Below are 11,765 nucleotides of genomic sequence, written 5' to 3' on the forward strand. Positions count from 1 at the left end.
CCCACATTCTAAGACCATCAAACACGTTAAAGCCATGAAACACACTCATGTTGAAACCATCTGGATGTTTTCATCCTGGCTCCGGCCAGCGGGTGGGCGTGGCCCCTCGGAGCCCTGTGCTGGTGGGCGGGGCCTCTCCTCAGGTATACGCTGTCACGTGACCCCTCGGGAGCGCAGACGGGTTGAGGAGGCAGAGGAGAGAACCGGGACTCCCTCAGCAGCTGAGCCGGAGAGAAGTCGGCGCTCCGGGTACCTGTCCCACCTGTACGTCCGTGGAAAACACCATGAGATACAAAGCTGAAGGCCCAGCTTGTTCTCCCGAGGCCGGGCTGACTGCGGAGCACGACCCGGGGACAGGCTCACCTGCTCCCGGTGCGACTGTTTGTAACAGCAGCGGACGGAAAAAAGGTCTGAAGTCCTTTTATTTCCTTTGAGCAATGTGTTTTACTGCTAACATACATGGCTTTACTTGAACCTCAACCTTTGAAATAAAAACGTGTGTGAGAGAAAAGTGACTATGGAGGGTTTAAAATCTCAATTTACCTTATATCAAACACTATGTATGTGTATATATTTAAAGACGTTTTATTTTTTGAAGTTAGTTTCCCATTGGGAGCTGTGTCACGTAAAGACATCAGGCAGCACCTTGTATCCAAATGTGGTCTAACTTCAAAACAGTGAGCCCAGGTAACATACTGTACCTGAGGAGTTTTGTGACTTTTCACCTTTGAGATCCATCAAAATCCATCTGTTCTGCTCTGTATTGACAGAATAATGGTTCTCTTGAAAGATGTGCAAGTTAAACTAATGCTAAACATGTTCTACATTGAATGATTCTGTTCCCTTTGAATCAAGATAGTTGAAAGTACAATATCCACAATCTGATGTAAATATGGGATTAAGACGAATTTCAGTGCTAACTGTGTTAATATGTGATTAAAGCTTATGCCAATAGATTCAGAGACTGTTGCTTTACTATTTCAACTTGTAAAACACTTAACTATTGAATATAAGATATTTGTGGGAGATAAATCCTAAATCACACATTTTGGAGAAATTCCATATTGAACTTCATCCAAATAAACACATATTTTCTTCTAACTTAGTTGAATAATTTATACCATCACATTGATGTGAGTGAATCTGCATAATCATAATTATCATCTGTAATTACTTGACTTAATGATTTAATTGCATGACTTCAAAAAAATAATTAAATAGAACTTAACACATTGATGGAAGTGTTGACTGACAAATCCCGAATTTAGACTGAAGACATCTCAAAATAAATACTATAAGCAGTGAAGTTCAGAATTAGATAATGAGTATTAGATTATTGTAATTAAAAACAAACAAAAGTGATGCTGGGGGCAAATAGAGCTTGTAAAAGTGCAAATAAAGGGCCTTTTTTTAAAAATCTGTACCTCAGAAAATTAAACAATAAATTGTTATTCAAAAGAAGCAACCATTTTTCAGTCAGAATAATTTCTTAACTTAGTGAAACTTCTCAGACTATGTTACAAACAAACATTAAATGTTCTGGTTATTTTTACATTGCTTTGTTTCACATTCAATAAATATACATTTCAAAATAATCAAACTCAAATGATTGTTTCTATATAAAGAATGACATTAATAGTAAATAATTGTCTTTCATTAAAAATGTCATAATAAATATAGGCAATATTACAAGTCTTTATTACAAGTTTCTAGCTTCATGTTCCGCTGGTTTCATCCTCAGCCGTGTAATTAAATTATTCCTTTAATGCAAATAAACCTAAATATCATAATTTCTAAATATTTGTTAGCTTCTTAACCACAATAAACTCTTTATGGACAACATATTACAGAACCTATGCTAAAAGGATATCTACATAGACATGGGTTAAAAAAACTTTCACGGTGCAGTTTTGTCATCCTGTAACCTTCTTAGTTCTACTGTTCTGCAAAAAACCTTATGTACAGCATATGTATGCGTTGCTTTTTTTTTTCTCATGACAATTTGTTTGCAAGGAACAAGAAAAAATAGACAGCAATGTTGAAGTGACTATTCTAATTTTCCCTCAGATTTTTCAAATTTGGGATCAGTGGTGTCAAACATAAGTCCCGTGGGTCAAAACCGGCCTGTAAGATGCTCCAGTGTGGCCCACCAAGCCACTGAGGAAATAGTGCATTTCAAGGAAAACACTGGTTTTGTGAACAGATTTCTGAAGGTTAGCAGACACAAGACATCACCAAGACCCGAGCTGAGGGACGCTGCTGTCAGAGCTAGTAGACTAGCATTAGCCTCAAAGTCCTGCTGTCAGGGTGACTTTGTGAAAACATGTACAACATAGCAGCTGTAGGAGAAGTTTTGTAGAACTTCAGTGTATTTTGCACCAGAGTTTTCCATTAAAATTGGCCGGCATTGTAATAATTGGTTACATTTTCTTAATGTTAACTCTGAGCTTCGACAAAGGAAATTATAAAAGTCTAAATTCAAAAGTTTTTTTTTTTTGTCGCTTTTCTACCCGTCCGGCCCACGTAAGATGAAATTATGTTAGATGTGGCTCACGACCAAAAATGTGTTCAGCATTCCTGGTTTAAATCCAGTTATGTCACATAGTAAATGAAGATCAGAATTTATGTTCCTGTCATCTCAAAATGGGGAAAAGATCCAGGGTGATAAGGAAACAGGCAGCTTCCAGGAACTGAAATATCGTGTTTTTCTTCCCTCCTCCAGGTGCGAAATGCTCCATTTATGGGGGTAAGAAGGTCTACCTGGGGGTTCGCGTCAAAATGCCGGTGAAGGAGCTGCTGAAGAACATCCGAGTGGCCAAAGGCCTGCCGGGAGAAGACCTGAAGGTACAACCGAGCACTGCATGAATCAACTTCACTTTAAACATGAAACACAAATCCATATATTTATACAATATTGTGTTACAAAACAGAGCAGTTGACAATATATTAAAACTCAGTGGCGGACCGTGCATTTCACACTAAGGCCTTCAGAACAGATCTGCCTGAATCAATCAACTTCTCTCTCAACACTATTTTATGTCTGTAAAAAAAACTCTTATTGTGCAGATATGCATATAAAGAGGTGTTGCACAGCAGATAGATACTTGTGCAGCCAGAATAAATGCCTTTGCTGAAGTGCACAAGTCTCCTATTACATCTGTGCACATACAATGAGCATCAACAACTTAATAAACAGCAATATTATTTAGGAAAAGTGGAACATTTTACTCACCAAAATCCCGATTATTTGCAAACAAAATCCGTCCTCCTTTCCTTCCTCAAAAAAGAGTTCAACTGCTCTGTCATATAGATTATCCGTGCGTTTCAGTTCCATAAAGCCAGGGCTTAAAGTCCAGCTTGCCCTGTGGTATTTCTGGCCTAAGTTTTAATTCTCTTCAGGTCTTCTTATGCTTCTTTGGAATAATTGCGGTAGGTGACCAACAACTTAGGTGCATACCGCCCCCTACTGTATCTCTTGGTGAATGTAAATCAGAAGGCCTGGATATGCTGTTGTTGGTGTACGCTAGCTAGAAGGCGCTGAGTCGGCAACTCGAAATCTGATTGGTTGAAGCAACTGTCTGATTGACGCTTCACTTTACTTTACTGGGCTATCAGAACGGATAGCGAAGGCCTCAGGCAGATTTCTTTGACCCTCGCAACAGATGATGTCTGAAATCTGATTGGTTAAATTATTTAATATGAAAAAAACATGTCTAGAAGCAGCGCAACCACGGGAAAACTATGAAAGGAACTGGAACATACCATTTGGAATCATTTATTAATTATTTATGGACAAAATATAATTTACATCAATCTGTAATTCAGATACTTTTTAGGCCAGCAGAGAAGGCTTTGCAGGCCCTAACGGCCCACCACTGTTAAAACTGGATAAAGTCGAAACCTGCAAAATCTGAACAGTAAATCGATTGTAATTCTGTCAACATACCAAGAGGAGGTGGAAAACTAGTCGATAGAAGAGCAGCTTCTTCATCATCAGAGACCAGCAGAGTTTAGTGTCGCTCACTGACATCTTGATGTTTTATCAGAACATCATTTGGAGTCTTGCTTTTGCCATTCTCATTGACGTGTAACGGGGATCTTCAACGAGTCTGAGTTCTCATTGCAATATCAGACCCTATGTCTAAAACTGGTATCAGAATCAGTGCATGCCTAAAAGACATCATATTTCTATATTTAAGAGTAAATATTGCCACTAAAGAATGAACAGAGCATCTACATTATGATTTACAGTTATATAAGGTGACAATATTTAGATTTCTATAAAAGAGGACCCAAAAGTGGCTTAAAGGGGCTGTAGGCAGGATTTTGCTAGTCAATGCTAATTTTTCTGTTTTCTTTGGATTAAATGTTAGAGTATCCATTGATTATCCTTTAGGAGTGTAGCATAATTGCACTACCGTGAGGGCGCTGCGTTTCCATCTGTCTCTGTTCTGAGCTGAAAAGGAATCTCCACAGCTCCAGGTATCTTTGACAAATCAGAAGAGCCCATGAGGCTCTAACCATGATTGGTAGAGGGGCGTTCGTCGCACGTTCTTGTGGGAGGGGCTTAACTTGCGTAAGGGCGTGATGATGAGAAAACAGGACAGGATTGGCTGTGCTGGGTTTCAAATCGCCGTCTTAGATGGGTCAAACCGCCATCTTGCTTAGGTAACCCTAAGCAAGATGGCGGAGAGGCGGAATCCTGCCTACAGCACCTTTAAGTGATACTTACATTTAAAAAAATCTTTCATATATGTACAAACTGTGAAATGATGTTGTGAATAACTGTTCTTTTTAAACAAAATCGATCTTTAATACCAAAAACAGCACTGTTTCCTTTATTTTTTTACTATAATGACAGAAACAATAAGACAGAGGAACTCGTTTAACCAGCTAATATTTTCTGTAGCTCAATCTTTAGTTTTGGTGGAGTTCTTTATTGAATTTCTGTGATACTTATATTTAATCCTGTACATTTAAATGCTAAAGAAGCTCTTCATAAGCCTCAATTGTCAAAGACCCACAAGGCAATAAATTACCGTAGTATGCTGATTAATGTACAAGGCAATTTAAATATGTAATTAACAACCAGTTGAATAAAACAACCAGCTGGACAGTAGTTGGGTCTGATGGTTGAAATCTGTTGTAGAAGTCAGCACTGTTGTCTGAAGCGGGACCTATCTGTGTGCAGTTTGCATGTTCCTCCTGAGCATATGTGAGTTTTCTCCATCAGTCAATATCGGGCCATTGACTCAAAATGGCTTTAATGGTCTAAACTGTGCACGTGACTGTGTGTTTGTGTGGGAGACCTGTTGAAAGTGTGAGATCGGCCTCGGCCCCCAAATCTGAATCAGATGAACTTGTTGAAGGTTAATGTTTGGATCTTAGTCCAATCACATGTATCGAGGGGGGAAAAAACCCTTATGTAACTGTTACCTTCTCTTGTCTTCACAGGAAAAGTGCAACAAAAAAGGAAAAGGTCAGTAAAACAGAATAATTTCAGATGTCACTGCCTTAAAACATAAAGCCCAGAATAGTTAAGTCATGCGTGTTTCAAACGTACTTCAACTTGACTTTATTCCTTCTATAGGTGACATGAAGCGAGTCAAAACTCGCTTCAGATGTTCAAATATGAAGGTGAGTGTTGAAAACAAAAGGCGGTCCAGTGAAAACATGTTTCACAGTCAGTCCCCGTCATTTTGACGAGCAATTAACATTCCTGTGCGTGCCACGCTCCTCTGTCAGGCACAACGCACCAAGAGCCTGGAGGAGCTGGCCATCATCATCGAGGTGCTGGAGGAGGACCTGCGGACCTCCAGCACCTGCCCCTCCTCGCCACAGGACCCCCACCCGCCCAACTCCCCCGTGTCTCCTCAGCTGTCTCCAACCGGTAATTCCTCCCGTTTCTTCGTATTTCCAGCTCCTCCTTCAGTTTCTGCTTTGCTCAGCGATCTCTTATCCTCATGACCGAAGAGTGTTTCCTCTCCCAGCAGGGTACGGCTACGACGAGTACGATGAAATAATCCCCAGTCCCGACTACCACTCGACCTGCTCGCCGGGCGCAGCCGAGCACCGCCAGGCGCCGTCCCCTCCCGGCTTCACCTACCCGGCCTTCCAGCCCCCCGGGGCGGGAGGCGTGGCGACCAGCCCCGAGGTCAAGGAGGAGTGGTTCGATGCCCAGAGCAGCTCGGCCTTCTTCTGGACGCAGCTGCAGAGGGAGGAGAGCCAGCTGAGCGAGGTCTCCGACGCAGCGCTGCTCACTCCGGACGAGCACGGCAGGACGTGAGTTCAATTCCCCGTTCGGCGAAGCAAGCGGTGTCGGTTGGAGAGAAGTTTTTACAACTTTGGAGTGCCGCTCACCTCCAAAGCCAAACACTCTCATTATAGAAGATCCCCATGGATCAACAGAAAGACTCACTGGGCTCATGACCGTGTGGCTATAGGTTATCTAACACAAAGACTCAAACGCATTGCTTCATGTCAGAGTTGTTGGGAAACAAGTCTCTCACAGAACTTTCACATAAACCTTTCACGACCAGGTGCTGAAACTAATCTCCAACCTGTTTTGGTCGACTTCGCTGCAGGCGAGCCTGCAAATATGTGTCTATAAATACCTGTGCTGCGGAGTCCTCGTGGCTTTGGAGTAAATCTATTTGTGCTTCTCCTTCCCAGCGCGCTGCATAAAGTAGCGTGGGTTGGAAAGAGAGCGCTGGGCTACGCCATCGCCAGGAGGATGGCTGCGCTGTACAGCCTGGACCTGACGGACTGTGATGGGATGGTACGGAAAACACACACACACACACACACACACACACACACACACACACACACACACACACACACACACACACACACACACACACACACACCACATTCCATTTACAATAACTACACAGTTTTCAGAGTTTCTGCTGTTTCCATCTAAACAGACATAATTTTCATAACGTCGTCGTGTAAACTCGAACCTTTCTGAATCAAAAACAAAAACTAAATGCTGTCATGCAAACGGAGCCTTTGTCTACAGAGGGAACGCTGATGCTGCTCTTTTGTGGGATGAATCAATAACTGTGTTCCCTTTGCATGCAGACGGCGCTTCTCTATGCAGCGAAGCACAACCACCACCTGATGGTGGCAGATCTGATCCATCTGGGCGCCAACGTCAACCAGATGAACAACGCTGGAAAGTCCTGCCTGCACCTCAGTGCTGAGAACGGCTACATCCGAGTCCTGGAGGTACCAACGCCTAAAATCTGCCCGAAAGCAACTTTTTATGCATCGAATAGTTGACCAGCCACTGCCGATTCAGCTTCTTCATCTTTTCACCACTTCAGACTTATGGAAGTGTAAATGCCATTCAAACCTTAAACCACCGAGACTGTGGCTGATTTAGTGGAGCAGGTCATGTCTCGATCGGTCAGCTCGTCGCAGATTTGACCTTTGAGCCGTTAACACTCAACTGAAGTTGCTTTGAAGTGTGGTTTGGGAAGAGAAACCGCTGCAATCCAATACGTTCTTTTAAATGTCATCAATTATATTGTGACATGTGAGCCAGTAAAGACAACACAAGGAACAGAAAAGGAACGGAAAAAAGACTGAAACCAAACAAGAACAGTCGTTTGGGCTCTTCACGTGTCGGAGGAAGATGGTTTGTTTGTGTACCTGACAACGGGTCTGCTCTTGCTTGTTGTTGTGTTTGCTGCATTGCCGCTCTGCAGCTTCTGTTTCTACACAGACCCACAAATCAAATTAAGTCGCAGTGACGATCATGATCTCTTTTGTCGTGGGTTCTTGGCTCCTGCATGAGGAATTCCTTCTGTTCAGGTCATAGCTTTGATCAGGTGCGCTTGATTTATAGGTCAGGATCCTCCACCTGGAATAAATATGGTAAATCAAGAGTTGGAGACAGCGCGGTGAAACGCCTCGGCAGAAACCCACACAGCCAGTTTGGGCAGAGTTTCATGAAGCAAAGCGATTAGTGTCATGGTTTAGTCTCTGCGTTGGCTCCAAGCTGCAAGTGTTTGATGAGAAAGTCCTGTTGACTGTGATGATCTTTATCTCTCTTAGCTTTGCTTTTGCTTTTGTTTTTTTGGTGCAACAAGCAGTTAGATGACACTTGATGGGATGAGCATTAAGCTAACTTGTAATTTTACCCTGTAAATGTTCACTGGGGTAATTTAGGTCAGTCCCATGAGAAGGAGCTCATTTTCCCAAACAGAACAGCGATGGGTAAATGTTTCTGAAACGTAGGTTTGTCTTTAAAAAAAAAAATGTTGTAGAACAGAAAATTGAAGGGCTAATGAAGATATTGTGAACTACTAAGATAAAATACATTGAACAATACTACCTCAAATGTCACCTCAAATCAAAGTGAAATAAGTCATCATATTATAATTTGATTAGTGTAACATGTAGTTTTGAGTGATGTTTGGATCGAGTTTCCAGTGAAGACTTTAGGTTCCTTCGTGTGTAAGATTTCAAGTTTATAAATTTTACATCATCATGTAAAGCGTTGATAATATTAAACTATTAAAAGGTGATCTAAACCCTTTTTTTAAACATTTTTCTTCAATGGTCAAAATTACATCTGACATAACAATTCATTATTGTTTTTAAGGTAAAACCAAAGCATTTGATCTCTGGACTGTTGATGCAGTGGTATACTAGATTCTTCAAGACTGTTGGAGGTGTGTGTAGCGTCAACGCAGAAACTGTGCAGAGGCGGTTTGTGGCAACGCATAGCCTTCATGTATGGAGTATTAATTAAACTTTATGGTATTTAATAAGCACTCGTAGCTAAAGATTAGTTGTTGTTCTTGTAATGGTCCTTTAAAACTGTGGCAAACGTGCATCCTTGATTATAAGCATGGAATTTGAACATGCTTTAAAAATTAATCACAACTGAACCCGAAGTTTGTTTGTTTTTTAATTCCCTTTTTTTTTTTTTCATCTTCGCTCATGTTGAATCTGTTTAAGTCTTGGATCTTCACTCAGTTCAGATCTACTAAACATTCCCAGCAGCAGGATGTGGTGGTGGCACTAAGCGGAAGCCTCTCCTTTAGTCAGCGTAACACGCTTGATTCCTTTCTCGATCGCCTAAAGGACATCCGGACGATCCGGTGTAGAAACAGTTTCCTGTTAACAAAGTGCAGCAGTGAAAACGGCGAGATCAATCAAGTTGAAGCATCGCCCGGGCCGATGGGCCCGATCACTTTGTGTGGATTAAATCCAGCATTTATTGTGCTCTTGATTATGAGACGGTGCAGCTCGACCGGTAAAGAGTCGTGGCAGCGGTTCAAGCATGTGAGCTGAAGTCCTCTGAAGGTGTGTGCCAGTTAATATCCGAGCCTTTGTTCCACGTGGCGTGGGTGGCACTTAATTAAATTCTGCACAGTGGATCACGCAAAAGCTTTTGTAAACATTTTTTTGTTCAAACATCACACAGATTTCCAAATTGTGTTGTTGATGTAGACAGGAATGAAGCTAAAATCTTCCTGGAAGATGATTTGATATCAGTGCTGATGAGTGTGTGTGACAGGATCTGATCTTGAGAGAGTGTTTTGTGGTATTGAGCCGGTGTGTGTTTTTCTTGCAGGTTCTGAAGCAGGCCATGATGGACGGTGTGTATGTCGACGTGGAAGCCGCTGATAACGCAGGTGAGTGCTGCGACCGTTAGGCAGTGCATGGACAGACAAATAACCTTCTGTGGATACTGAACTGATGTCTGTCATTCTCAGGAATGAGCGTCCTCCAGTGTGCCGCCGTGGCCCTGAAGACCACCGTGTCGGAGATGGAGGGCAGCACGTCTCCCAGCCACATCCGGGTCCACACGCTGCGGCAGGAGCAGATGATGGAGACCTTGGAGTGTCTGCTGCAGATGGGCAGCTTCATTCATTCTGCAAGGTGGGGCTGGTTCACTCTGAGGCTTCAAGGCCTCGTTTACTCCACTGTCGTTTCAGGGAAGTTTCACATTTACACCATGAGAGCACACTCAGTTGGATGAATTTAGTGGTTGCAAAGTGTCACGGAGGTTAGGCTGTTTACATGTCTCAGTTTTTTGCTTGCCTGTTGTGGATCAGGGGATGAACAGAACACTCTTTGTCTCAGACAACAGACACTGAAGGTGTTTGCTTTTCAGCTTATTCGGGCAGTCAAGTCAAGCAATAAAGGTGAGCTTGATACATAAAGAGTATCTGCTATATGGTTACACACACAGACAGATCCTCCCTGTTAAATCCTGAGTACATAAAGTAAACTTCAAGTGTCATTTGACTTCCATCCATCCATCCATCCATCCATCCATCATCTCTCACGCTGTATCCATCCAGTCCTTCAGGGAAAACATTTACAGACAGACACGTTCTCACAGCTACAACCAATTCACCGGTTTTGCATTGTGTAGGGTAAACAAGAAGTATTCAATGGATTATTCACAGGTATTTTTTATTGTCCATCCACTTGCGCACATGCAGAAGAGCTGTTTACTACGGCGTGTATGTAGCAGCATTTTCGTCCGTCGACAGGGAGACGTAGTCCCAATATTCCACCTTAGGAGCCGTTCTCGTTCACTTGAAATCATAGCCTTGTAAACGGGCCTTCGTCTTCATTGAAGTGTTTCGGTCATTCCCTACTTTTATGTAGCACTCTCTGCATAAGTATATTTCCTTAACAATGCCTTCTTTCTGTCCTCTCTCCTCAGGAGGGGCGGCGGCTGCAGCCTCTAACCAGCCGGCAGCCCAGCACTGTTGCCCGGCAGGGCATTTTGAAGACCCGACAGTAATGTTCTGAGTTGGTTCAGACCTGAGTTTTGCCAAGAGGAGACGTTAAACTCCTCGTGAGCAATGAGTTCAGGCCTGATATTAAAGCATCCGATGTTCTCTGTGGGGGAAAATGCCTGACTTGCAATCAGGCGTTTGTCACCCTCCACTCAGAAACACTGGGTGACCCATTAGCTGGTTTCTGTGAAACTTCCATTGTATGTTACATTCGAGTAGCAAGCCGTCCTCAGTAAGTGTGAACCCGGAGACCCCTCTGTACCTTCTATGGTGATAATGCACAGGGAACGAATTGCCAAAGTGCTCTCTTTGTACCTGTGGGTGAGGTTTGGTGACGCATGATGCCACGTAGCACCTGCCAGGGTGGATGGAGGATCTGTATCGACCCCATACCCGATACTGTTATCTCTATCTTCTGTCATCTCTATTAATATGTAGCGTAACAATGAGCACATCAGGGTTTAGGTTCATATCTTTTAACCAGCTGTGTGCGGTGTTGTATGGAACACTGATCAAACTGACATCTGAGACTTTTAAAACTTATATAATAATCCCTAATTATGATGAGTCAAGAACAAATTCCAGTTGCATGTTGTGGTCCTTATTACTTTTCCCTCAGTACAGTCTGACTGAGCCAGATGGATTGATTACTCTCTTTCTTTCATTGACAAGTGACGGAAAACATTTAAATCTTTTATCTTTTATCTTCTCATGATAAAACTTTCACTGGTGCCAGTGTCTACAGGAGCGGCTTTAAAGGAATACTCCACCCAAAAAACGATTTGGCCTCATTTTCTACTCACCCTCATGCTGAGAAACACTCTGGAGCACTTTTTTGACGTTTCAAATGCAGTTGGAGATGTTTGGGGATTTTCGTTGTCAACAAACGGGGACCGACAGAGCCCGACAGAAAAAATGGTCCATAAAATCCACAAAACGTTCCCATTTTCCTTCATACTGCTCGTCCGTTGTAATCCAAGTGTCCTGAGTGCG

At 42.6% G+C, this 11,765-nt stretch overlaps 1 protein-coding gene across 2 annotated transcripts; it reads left to right on the plus strand.

Annotated features, from left to right (window-relative positions):
* The first annotated feature begins 209 nt into the window (after window positions 1-209).
* LOC115400866 (NF-kappa-B inhibitor zeta) lies at window positions 210-11,561 on the plus strand. 2 transcript variants are annotated; one of them, XM_030108921.1, is made up of 11 exons: window positions 210-408; window positions 2,723-2,844; window positions 5,455-5,479; window positions 5,591-5,637; window positions 5,746-5,890; window positions 5,991-6,282; window positions 6,673-6,778; window positions 7,087-7,233; window positions 9,593-9,653; window positions 9,735-9,900; window positions 10,697-11,561. In XM_030108921.1, exons 1-11 carry the CDS (start codon window positions 285-287, stop codon window positions 10,719-10,721), a joined length of 1,260 nt encoding a protein of 419 aa, XP_029964781.1. In that variant the 5' UTR covers window positions 210-284; the 3' UTR covers window positions 10,722-11,561. The 2 variants fall into 2 exon arrangements, with proteins under 2 accessions (XP_029964781.1, XP_029964782.1); XM_030108922.1 differs by having other exon boundaries at window positions 5,994-6,282.
* Window positions 11,562-11,765: the final 204 nt, after the last annotated feature.

This window comes from Salarias fasciatus, chromosome 14 (genome assembly GCF_902148845.1).
Source record: "Salarias fasciatus chromosome 14, fSalaFa1.1, whole genome shotgun sequence".
NCBI lineage: Eukaryota > Metazoa > Chordata > Actinopteri > Blenniiformes > Blenniidae > Salarias > Salarias fasciatus.